This window comes from Spea bombifrons, chromosome 7, assembly GCF_027358695.1.
Source record: "Spea bombifrons isolate aSpeBom1 chromosome 7, aSpeBom1.2.pri, whole genome shotgun sequence".
Taxonomy (NCBI): Eukaryota; Metazoa; Chordata; class Amphibia; order Anura; family Pelobatidae; genus Spea; species Spea bombifrons.
In genome coordinates this window covers 2,840,042-2,852,026 of record NC_071093.1, presented here as the reverse complement: position 1 = coordinate 2,852,026, position 11,985 = coordinate 2,840,042, and the positions used below count along the sequence as shown (strand labels likewise).

Sequence of the window (11,985 nt, the reverse complement as noted above, 5' to 3'; positions counted from 1 at the left end):
ATTTATAAAGCCGGTTCCTGCTTTCTATACACATTATCGGGGCTTTTAGGGCCATAGAACCCTGCGATCCCCTCATACCCAGCAAACATTCTCCTAGAAAAGAGGGGCATCAGGGGGAGGAGAGAGGGGCAGAGGGCACATATAGGGACTGATCTATTTAAACGGGGACTCTTGGGAGGTATGCTAGTTTTTTTTTTAAAGTTTGAAATCTTTATCCGGAGCCGCGGGTTGATTCGTTATTTTTAGAAATGAACGTCATGGTTTAGGCTTAGTCAGACCTGACCTCCCAAATAATTCCGGAGCCGCACCCCGCGCAGGGTTTTATTCTGCAACCTACATCGCCGCGTCTGTAAAGCCTCCCTTAAAGGGGCAGCGCAGGGAGCCAGACAGCCTCGCCGCTGATAACGCTTGTTCCCAAAATACATATATTTTATACAAAAATAACCATAAAATGAACTGCTTACCTTCCTGAAACACTCTGCAAATGGCTGCCGGCCGGCAGCGCTGCGCTCCCACCCGCGCATATCCATTATCAGCCGGCCGCCGGCCTTAAAGCGACAGAGCCGTCCCACTATCCCGGGCCTTCTCTGTCCTTGATAGAAAATACTGCCTTATTGGTAAATTAAATAATAATAAAAAAAGCACAAGTTATACGGTAGAGAGAAACAAAAAGATCGCTCAGCCTCGTTACGTCACAAAGGGGGGGGGCTAGGTTAATTCACAAAGATGTCCCTGTAACCTAAAACAGACGCCCCTGTGTGCGCCAGCGGGGTCCCCCAGCCGGTATTCCATTTAGCTGTAATTATGTGTTTACAGACAGAAAAACATTCTGTTTTATATTAAAAAAAAACCCACTTTGTTTTACTTTAATATTGGAGATTTTGTTGCCATTTATTATACTTTAAAGCTGTTTTATTGGGTCTGGGGGGGAAAAACCGAACAGACTGATAGATTGTTTTGTGACCAAAGCGATGCCATTCTTTCTAATATTCATAAAATTTATACAGCGATAAGCGAACTATTGAACTTTTTTAAAAAAATGTTTTAATTATTATTATTATTACAAACCAACCTTCTAATTGTATAATTATTATTTTTCTCATTACTTTGTATTTCTAAATAAATTTCAAAGCAATTTTTTTTTACATTTTTTTTTTTTTACACATGGAATATATAGATTATGTTTCAGTTGACATTTATTACCAGAATATTCTCGTCATTAATAATAAAACCTTTAATATTTCAATTTACTTTCTAGATCCAAGGAGACCCTCAGCCTTTTCTTACCCACGGCTAGTAGGATGAAAGGGTTAACCGTTTCCTAAATGCCCTTTCTCCCTCTTCTCAGGTTGTAAACGTAGAGGCGTCTCTGTGCTCAGGTGCAGCTATGTCCTATCCGAGTGCCCCACCGCCGTACAATGACCGAGACCCCCTGAATCAGCCATACCCTGGAGCGGGGGGTTATCCACAGCCGGGGGGATTCCCTGCGGCAGGGGGCTATCCACAGCCTGGCCCTTATCCTCCTGCTTATGGTCAGCCTGGGGGCTTCTACCCTCAGCCGGGGGGTTACCCTTCACACGGTGGATACCCGGAGCCGGGACACAATGAGCCTCCAAAGCCCCCCGTGATGCCCATTCTGCCCACGATTCCTCTGAACACAGGTAACTGGTTTATTTTATTTTATTTTTTATTAATTAAATAGTTTCCGGGAATTTGGGTTTTCGTACGACCAGGAAAGTACTCAAAACTCATCGTCAGAAACCTTCAAACTTCTTAATTCCACCGACGGGGGCGACGTTAAGGAAATATTCGGTTCCGCTTTCTATGGTTTGTGGAGGGAGGGCAATTAAAGTTACCCCCAACTCATGAAATTCTCCAGCCTTTCATGTTTAGGCTCCTGAGGTAGACCCAGGTAGCCGAATGCCTTTAGACACAAATGATGGCGGCTTGTAACGTCTACCGCGTTTTTGGCGCTCTGCTTAGCGATCCTGTCCCCAGTCTCTCTGGTCATGTTTAACCGTTTACAACCCTAACATAACCCCAGTATAAACCACTAACGTAAGGCGGGCAGCTTCTCCGAGGAGTTGGCCGTGCCATTACAGAAAGCCATTTTGGTGGCCGTACTCGCATCTTATTGGCCGGTGTGTTTCGTTTAGCAATACCGGGTCTGACTGTTCTTCTGACCGATATAATTCCTGGATTCCGTAATAGAATGTATTTCATTAAACCTTGAAGCCGCGCAGGTTAATATTAATTACGCGTCCAGTCATCTTTTGGCTTTTGTTGGGTAGACCTGGTGGTTCTCCAGCTGCTGTCCCGCGTCATCTTAAGAGGGTGAAAGGAATCAAACAGCAACAGCTGGAGTTCCTCAGCCGACCCCGAGCCTCCAAATATCCCGAACCCATCACACAACCCTTCTCGTCACGTGCAGGTGATGCCGGCATATACAGGACAGATGACCAAGATGGACAGTTTGGTTCCTGGGATGACAAAGCCGTGCGCCATACTTTCATCCGGAAGGTAAGACGTCGTTACCGCGGAAGCCCCTTTGCTTGGCTGATGTTCCTCTCTGATAAAGTCACCTAAGATGCCGTCGTTGAAGCCACCTACTTTCATAGGCATCTGTTGAGCAAAGCAAGTATGGCCCCGTGATACCACCACGTCAACACCAAGCCCGGCTTTATTCCATGGGCCTTTAGCCACAGGACCAACCCCATCAGCCTCTTCATTCCTCATACTAGTGAGGTTCTAATGTTGTGGATGAGTTCTGTCCGGCCATTCCTGGTATAGACTTCACCAAGATGATAACGTGGCCTTTGGTGGCGGGTCCATCACGAGCGCTCGCCAGGTTCGTTGTGAAGGAGCTGGGGTCTGTCTGTTGACGTCATGCGCGTCTCTTCCAGGTCTACTCGATCATAACCGTCCAGCTGCTGATTACCGTGGCCTTCATCGCCGTCTTCACCTACGTGTAAGTTTCGTGTTTTTTTTTCAACAGGGCTTTTTTAATTTATTAAGAGAGGAAATATCTGATGTCTTCCCCAAAACAGACATTTACAGAAACCCTGTCCCAAAGATGGAACGTTTGAGAAAACCTCTCCGGTTCCAATCTCTGGCTGGAGTTCCTTTAAAACGAATCAGAACGGGAATTCTAAAGGGTTTTTCGGCTCTGTTTGTCTTATTCTTCAGCAGCCGATTATCATAAAGCAGAGATAAACTCCATTAATCCATTATTGGATACTAATAATAGTTATAATAATAATAATAATAATAATAATCCATTATTGGATACTAATATTTATAATAATTCATTATTGGATGCTAATATTTATAATAATAATAATTATTGGATGCTAATAATAGTTATAATAATAATAGTAGTAGTAATAATAATAATCAATTATTGGATACTAATTATAATAATAATCAATTATTGGATACTAATAATAGTTATAATAATAATAATAATAATTATCCATTATTGGATACTAATAATAGTTATAATAATAATAATCCATTATTGGATACTAATAATAGTTATATTAATGGTTATTGGCCGGTCGCTCGGTTCCGCGTGGCGTTAAGCAGCCGTTCCTGATATCCTGTAATGAATGAAATAACTCCAGCCGGAGAATTCAGGCTTTGATTCGTTGAAACGATTTTGGGGTCTTTTAGTCCGGGTTCTAGATCTCGGAATGTTGAGAGGCGCCCCGCGTTACGTGCAGCGTTTGTTTGATCGTTTGATGTCTGTCTTTGCAGGGAACCCGTGAAATCGTTTATAATCCGCACGCCGGGGATTTATTACGCGTCCTAGTAAGTATATCTCGCGATATATTCTGTACGTTACGCTCCGTTCGAAGCGATACGGAGATCCTTACCTTCTCTCTCATCCGCAGCGCCGTGTTCTTTGTGACATACATGGTCCTGGTCTGCTGCGAGGGTCCCAGGTAAGGGTTAATTTGAGATCTCTTTAGGTCTGTGCTGTTAACGCTGATACCCATCCCCCGACATACTACTGGTATTATTATTATTTATTATTGTTATTTATTTCTGTGGTTACCTGTATTTGTGGCTAAATTGATTACATTTAATTAGAATGTTTAATTAAAATTACAAATTAATCACAAATTTTGTGTATTTATTCCTCCCCATTAAGTTGTTTGGCTTAGGCAGCCATGAAAGGAGCAGAAAGAAAGAAAGTGTGTTCAGAAGATGAAAATAATAAACTGTACAGGTTTTTTAACCAATGTTTTGACCGTTAAACCAATCAGCAACTTAAACATAGGGAAGAAATAACATATTGGGGAGGAATAATCATGTAGAGAGACGAAAGTTAAGATATATTAGCCCGTGTGTTTTTTTTATTTTTTTATTTTTTTATTATAAAAAAGGTGATTTGTGACATTTGATAATTTCTCGCCCGTCTCTAGGAGGCGTTTTCCCTGGAATATAATCCTTTTGGGCGTTTTTGTAAGTATCCGTTTAATATGAAAAGGAATGAACGCCGCCTGTTTTCAGCGCGTTTGGGCCGTTACCGTAAATATTTTCGTGCTCATTCAGTCTTTTGTTTCCCTCTAGACTCTCGCCATGTCCTTTATGACGGGGACTATTGCAAGGTGCGTTATAAATCGTTATTATCGCCTGAGCTCCGTTTACCCAGAATCCTTTTCAGCGGCAAGAAAAAGGATTCAGTGCGTCGTCCGGGCGCGAGCGTTCTGGGAAATAACCTTAATGTTACATTCTTTTACTGCATCGGGAAGCATACTTAAGTACGCTTCCTGAATATGCACCCCCCCCATTAAAATAATTAAAGAGTTCCAATTTAATCTGAATGTTGAGCGGCAGCCAATCGCATGCCAGCTGAACAGATGACTCCAGCGCCAGCTCTTTAGTACATGTGCAGGAAGTGTACTTAAGTATGCTTCCTGTTTCAATAGAAGCAGCCAATGGGAAGTCTTATTTTTTTAACCCCCCCATAATAATAATAATAATGCATCGATTTACATGCAGCGAGATATAATGGAATCCGGGCCAAATGCAATCCGATACGCGTTAACAAACAAGCCACTGAAGTCTCCTTTATAATAAGAAGTAACAAATACAGGACTCCTTTTTACGCTTCCGTGTCACAATGTAACGCCCCCCCCCCCCCCCCCGTGAGATCGCCAGCGATAACCTTTCGCTTCGGTTCTTGTGGTTCAGCCGCACGCCGAGCGGAAGGAGAAGCTCAGCCATGAAGCTGGAAATTTATAGTTAAAGTGGAAGCTTCCGGGTAAATTACAAAAATCTCTTAATAATGGAAAAAAAAAACGGCCTTTTAATAAAAACGAAAGCGAAAGGCTTTTATGAAGTTGTAGTAGAATTGAAAGCTTTGGAGGGACTCCCGCTTTAACTTCCCAAACTAATTTTTACTTACTGTAGAAACATAGAACCTGCCGGCAGATCGGCCCCATCCGGCCCCCGTCTAGTCGCCCGTTTCTCCCGCTGTAACGACTCAAACCTTAATCAGTCGTTGGTCTCGTCTTAGATTCAGGAGCCGTATGTCTATCCTATGCATGTTTAATCCCCTCACTGTATTACCCTCTACCACCTCTGCTGGGAGGCTGTTGTTTGTATCCACCACCCTTTCAGTAAAGTAAAATCTATACATGCTGTAAACTCGTAGGGACGTCCCAAGGGCGACAGACAGACAGACAGGGAGAGGGATTTAAGTCCCGGAAGGAAGGGCGTTTGAGTGGCCGCTGTGGATTAATCTACATTACTGGAAATGTTCTGAACAAGCAGACTCGTTTAACCCTTTAATCCAATCACAGAGATTATCCGCCAGCTGTGACGACGCAGTATTTTTAAGGCTAATAATGTTTTATTTCTGATTCCGACGATCGGGAAGCCTGCAGTGTGTTTGGTGGAATGAAGAAGATAAATGTATCCGTGGTAACGAAAGTATCCTCGGAAATAAAGCAGATAATGGACAATTTGTGTCACTAATAATATCAGTGATGATGTCATTTTATTTTTCTCCATAAACCAATGATTTCTTTTCCCGCGTAGTTTTTACAGCACCAAAGCCGTCCTGATTTGCATCGGCATCACAACAATCGTTGCCTTCGCGGTGACCATCTTCTGCTGCCAGACCAGGGTAAGACTTAACCCCTTGCTCGGGGTACGGGTCAGGCTTAACCCTTCGCTTGAGGTACGGGTCAGGCTTAACCCCTCGCTCGAGGTACGGGTCAGGCTTAATTCCCTTGCCCTAGGTACGGGTCAGGCTTAATTCCCTTGCCCTAGGTACGGGTCAGGCTTAACCCTTCGCTCGAGGGACGGGTCAGGCTTAACCCCTCGCTCGAGGTCCGGGTCAGGCGTAATACAGACACAGTCCGTTCGCTCCGTAATGTTTAGTGACGCTTTTATTTTATTGTCTGCGGCCGGCGGGAATCTGACGTTTCGCTTTATAAACCCGATAGGTGGATTTCACGTCCTGCGGAGGATTCTTCGCCGTCCTGGGGATCGTCGTCTTCATTACTGGGATCGTAACGGCCATCGTCCTGGCGTTTAAATACGTGAGTGCCCGCCCCCAGCATTCCACATGGCCTATGAGGGACATCCTTGTTTTAGGGGTGTGGTTAGAGATGGAGCTTTACTGACTTTTTATGTGACTTTTACTGGGTATTTATGTAACTGGGCGGGGCATTTAGAAGAAGAATAATGGGGTTTATTTACCCCGTTTAATTTATAAAGCCGTTCCCTGCTGTTTCTATACACATTATCGGGGCTTTTAGGGCTGTAGAACCCTGCGATCCCCTCATACCCCGCAAACATTCTGACAACTAGAAAAGAGGGCATCAGGGCAGCCGAAAAAGGGGCATCAGGGGAGCCAAAAAAGGGGCTATCCTCCAGCCTAGGGACTTTTGGGGGGTATGCCAATGAACCGTTTCACATCCCAGGAGATTTTGGGGCATCAGGGCAGGAAATACTGATTCAGGTCAAAAAGAGGGACTGGCCAAACTAAATAGGGACACTTGGGAGATTTGTGGGTATGCAGGGAGGACTTGAAGATCTCTCCTATTTTATGCCAGCGGGGGAGAATCTGAGTTTGATGAACCGAAGACCCTTTGCAGGGGTTAATAACATGGAACGGGGGGGGGTAATAAGTGGTTCCAGCCGGATGCCGGGAAGCCCCGTATGATGTAACACGAAGCCGTTTACGTGGAACCCGCGGCCGGTTTGGGCCGATGGAGTTAATTTATAGTAATGAGCGGCGATGGAGTTTCTGGCCGCTTGGCGTATCTCCCTACGGACGCCGGGATGTGCCGTAAAGCCTCAGGCGCTGACGGTGCGCTCAGCGCTTATAGGAAAGATCATTGCTCTAAACATTTTGAGAATTTTTTTTGCTGGGTCATGGAGGCGCCACCTGGTGGTTACCGTTACCTACTGCAGAAACAGAACCTGCCGGCACATCGGCCCCCATTCGGCCCCCGTCTGGTCGCCCGTTTCTCCTGCTATAAAGACTTACCCTTAATCGGTCTCATCTTAGATTCAGGAGCCGTATGTCTATCCCACGCATGTTTAATACCCTCACTGTATTACCCTCAACCACCTCTGCTGGGAGGCTGTTCCACTAATCTACCACCCTCTCAATAAAGTAATGCTTCCTTACATTCCATCTTACCCTCTGATCCTCTTGTTTTAAAGTATTTTAATGTTTCTGTAATCTTCGAAGCGTGTCTATTAATGGCAAAATTCCTTGAGTTCCTCTAAAAATAAGTATAATAAAAAAACTCCCATAATTGTTGCTGTCAATGTTAAAATGTGGGGGAGGGGCTATGTGAGTTTATTTAAATATGGGGCGGTTGTGAAGCAGCGTGTTTATTTTTCTCTCGTAGGTATATTGGCTGCACATGCTGTACGCTGCGATCGGAGCGATTGCTTTTACACTGGTTTGTATTTTATAATTTTGTTTGTACTATTTTCGGGGGGGGTTGGGTATTGTGTGCTTTTATTAGAAGTTAAGAGTTTATTTAAAAAATTAAATAGATTAAAACATGTGAGACTTTTGACATAAATTATATAGAATTGATATGAGTAGAAAGGATCTTTTTTTTCCCTGAACCGAGTCAGCCCTGTAATATGTATATGTTAGATGGTATTCTTCTCATTGATCTGTAAATAACAGGTTTTGTTACTGGGTAATTATCTTGTTTTGTGTTCGAAAATAATGATAGCTTTTACACCCGACAGCTGTATCTAAATGTTCTAGCGCTGTCTACTGACTGTGGCAAACAATAGAATGGCTCAGTCATAATCACCCAGTTGGACTCTCTAACTAATGAAAGTCTATAGAGCAACGGACTTCATTAGCATTGCCATAAAGCATCAGATCAGTGTGGTGTTTGAGCCGGGAAATATATTACTGTATACAGCGCTGGGGGGGGGATATATATATTTTTTCGGATTGTGATCTCGTCTTCTCTCCATCAGTTCCTGGCGTACGACACGCAGCTGGTCCTCGGTAACCGGAAGCACACCATCAGCCCGGAGGAATATGTTTACGGCGCCTTGAAGATCTACACCGACATCGTTTACATCTTCACCAGTCTCCTACAGATCGTGGGGAGCCGGGTTTAGAGCCCACGCAGCCCCTCGTGCTTTCAGAGAGGATCCCCCCTACCCTCGTTCTGTCTTCTGGCGCTCTTCAGGGCTCCTGCCCACCTCTCGCCCCATGCGGTGGGTGTTCGGTGGCAACAACAGACGGGATACATTATGCTCAAGGACGATTACAGCCCCGTTATATAGGAGGTTCCTCCCGGCGGGTATCTCTGGGGGACGGGGTATCTGGGGTAATATATACCCAAGCACAGCATTTTTAGAGTTAATTGTCAAGGTCACCTGCTGCGGGGTTAGACATGTGCCTTATAACGACCCCCAGCGGGGCTGCTTCCAGTCTTGGTTTGATTTGTACCCGGTGATCCGGGAGCCCTTTAACCTCCGTATTACCCGTCCGTCCGATATATCGGCCCCTGGATCTGTGCCTTGAGGGCCGCGGAGGCTGCGACAGATCTGTCGTCTAATGATATGCAAAGTTCTAATGGCGTCACATCCCGCCGCACACGCGTGTTACACAATTACATGTACAGAGTTTATATTCTAAGTTCAATTGATCTTCATTTTATATGGGTAAAAAAAATAGAAAAAAGGCCAAACCTGATACTCCTTAAATTATGATTTAAAGCCCCGGATGGACCCCCACCATGTAAATACATTTATAGTTTGGAGTCATAGGGAAAGTCTTTACGGCTTTTTTCTCAGAGACATTCTATTATCGCATCGTGTAAATAGAATTGCTCGGCTTCTGATGCACAAACTCCAGGTCCCATCATCCTCAGCCACCAGCTGGCCTGCAATAATTGGTAAAAAGCTGCGCTTTTCTAATAAGGGAGCCCTACCTGCATCTGTCCCGAGATCATTTAGATATTTCAAGAAACGCTCAACCCTAAGTTTTACTGAACGGGAAAAAAATGATTCGTTGTAGCGGATCCGCCCTGAAGATCCGCCGCTCATCCTCCCGGAGGTTCGCGTGCCGGCTGGGATCAGTCTTGGCCTCAACCAAAGTGGTTTAGGAGTGTGTACAGAGATGGCAGAATTCAGCAAAAAAGGGGTTAAAGTGCCTTCCTTACAATTGTTTTGGTATCCTTTGGGCAGTGAAGGGTTAAAGCAGATTATAGCGATTAACAGACAAGGGCAGGCCTGTTTGTAGTGCTTTACTAACATCCTTGGCAGAGAAAGCGTTAAAACTCCATTCCTTGTGCTATCTGTGACTTTTTTTCTATTTTTTTTTTATAATTAAGAGAATCTCCTGTTTTGTGTGTATGCATACAGTATATAACATATATATATATAGCGTATACTGTGTGGGTATATATATATATTGCGTATACTGTGTGGGGGTATATATATATATATATATAATATATATATAATGCGGCCAGCTATTCTTCAACTGGAAATAATGTATCGGAGAAGAAAGATGGAGGCCGAGTCCACGCTTTCTATTTATTGGGAAACTGTTACTCGACTTATTGTTTTTGTGATTTCTAAACATGTTTATTGTATAAAAATAATGTTGTCGTTTACAAACACCGATGGATACATTATATTTCTAAAGCTTCCAAAGCAAAGTCTTCTCAGTGCTACATCCAGACAGCGGCAAGAAGGGGGGGGGGCGGTAAATAAGTCGCTTCCTCGAGTCTGGAGGTTTTTGTGCATAAACAGCGTTTACAGTTTGTGCTTTCGGGCTACACAGCACTCTTTACCCCCCCCCCCGTTACTAGACTAGGACTCCTGCCTAGGCTCTCTCTGAGCGCTGAGGATGATGGGAGTTGAAGCACGATAGACAGAGGTATCCAGGGAGGAAGGAGTTACACTTCAGTGTAGTATTCTATCGCGCTGGTACATGTTTAAAGGGACACTACTTTTTTGATAGTTTATCCTAAAGCACTGACTTATAGTAAAAAAAAATATATATTTTAGATTTTTAGAATGTCTCAATCGTAATAAAATGTTATCTTCCATAATATACAAAATTTGTGTTTTGTCTTTTTTTCGTCATGGCACTAATTAGGTGTAGTTACGCTCGTGTGTCCCTTTAAACGGAAATAGTTAAATCCTTTTCCAGCTCATCGTAATGTAGTTCTCAATACCCTCAGCCGCACAGACTGATCTGCGGACCTGCCGGCAGATCCGCCCCATCCAGTCCGCCGGGTAGAGGCGGCTCCTGATAACGTCCGATAATAACGTCATTATTCCAGCGCAATAACCTCAGAGCGTCTCGTTGGGATTTAAAGAGCCAGAAGATCCCTCTGATAAAGGATGCATTTCAGCGGGACTGAAGCACATCACTCTCAGCCATCAGCAAAAGATCAACAACGCTGCGCAGCGGCATAAAATAAAAATATAAAGCAATTCTGTAAATCTTTTAATACAGTTAAAAAAACAAAACAAAAAAGTTTTCCGGGACCAACAAAGACAAAGCTATCCCGATTAAACGGACGCCGCGTAACCGCAGCAACGGAGCACATTTCTTTATCTAATTTCCAAGCAAACAGGCACTTCCCCAACCCCATTATCGGCAACGTGATCTGCACGGCGCAGACTGTCACACGACGATAAAAAAACTTCCCATAAATAGATTCCTCCCTGAGTCTGACTATTGGGAATCTCCTTTAACCCTCTGTAGACCAGCAGTTGAACGGTTCAACTGCTGGAAAGATGCTTGAAGGGTTAAAAGACCGCAGACAGTCCCAGTACATCAGTATATATGGCCGCCTTATTAAGTAAATCTGCCCCGTTTGTGAGTTGCAGAGCGGCTCGCCCCCTCCAGCTGTGTCCACTAGGGGGCGCTGTTGAACCTCTCCCTCTCGTACGCCCCCTGGTTGGAATCCTTCATTCGCTGTCGTACTTTGAGTTGCTCCAGTCTCCTCTTATCCACCTCCCGCTTGGCGAGAAGGAAGAGAATGATTCCGGAGGGGAAGCCTATAACCCTGTAACATACAAAATAAAGTCATCGGGTCGCAGCTACGAGATATAAAACGTGGAAATTTATCCTAAAAACACACAAAAAAAATAATTTATACAAAAAGACATCGCCAAAAGTTATCTAAAAGTCACCTTTTAATGGTTCCTGGAAGCAAAGTTTTTCTTCATTTAAGGAAACAGTTAAAAGGGACAGTTTAATGTCTCCGGGCGCCCCGGTAAAGAAGAAGAGATGATGATTTGCACAAAAAATAGTTGGGGAGGCAGATAATACGGGGAGTTTATTTTTAGGGTTGGCCCTTGAGAAAATGGAAGAGTAAAACGAAGTTTTGGACCCCCCCCAGTGATAAAGATGAAATAAACCCATCGCGGTGCGCTCGACATTGGGGGTCTTACCACGCAAGCCCCACTTTCTTCATCGGATTCTTTGCTTTACGCTTCGGGATGTATTCAGGGCCTTCG

At 44.1% G+C, this 11,985-nt stretch overlaps 1 protein-coding gene across 1 annotated transcript; it reads left to right on the top strand.

Annotated features, from left to right (window-relative positions):
* The first annotated feature begins 1,363 nt into the window (after positions 1-1,363).
* Positions 1,364-9,142, top strand: TMBIM1 (transmembrane BAX inhibitor motif containing 1). The gene is made up of 11 exons (XM_053471598.1): positions 1,364-1,661; positions 2,432-2,520; positions 2,904-2,968; positions 3,757-3,810; positions 3,894-3,944; positions 4,428-4,467; positions 4,576-4,613; positions 6,049-6,136; positions 6,459-6,554; positions 7,878-7,931; positions 8,473-9,142. Exons 1-11 carry the CDS (start codon positions 1,388-1,390, stop codon positions 8,617-8,619), a joined length of 996 nt encoding a protein of 331 aa, XP_053327573.1. The 5' UTR covers positions 1,364-1,387; the 3' UTR covers positions 8,620-9,142.
* Positions 9,143-11,985: the final 2,843 nt, after the last annotated feature.

What these genes read in the sequence shown, in the direction of transcription:
- TMBIM1 (XM_053471598.1), top strand. Translation starts at nt 1,388, where the DNA reads ATGTCCTATCCGAGTGCCCCACCGCCGTACAATGACCGAGACCCCCTG. An exon ending in ATCGCCGTCTTCACCTACGT is followed by an intron (nt 2,969 to 3,756) that starts GTAAGTTTCGTG and finishes CTGTCTTTGCAG; the next exon opens with GGAACCCGTGAAATCGTTTA. An exon ending in ATGACGGGGACTATTGCAAG is followed by an intron (nt 4,614 to 6,048) that starts GTGCGTTATAAA and finishes TTTCCCGCGTAG; the next exon opens with TTTTTACAGCACCAAAGCCG.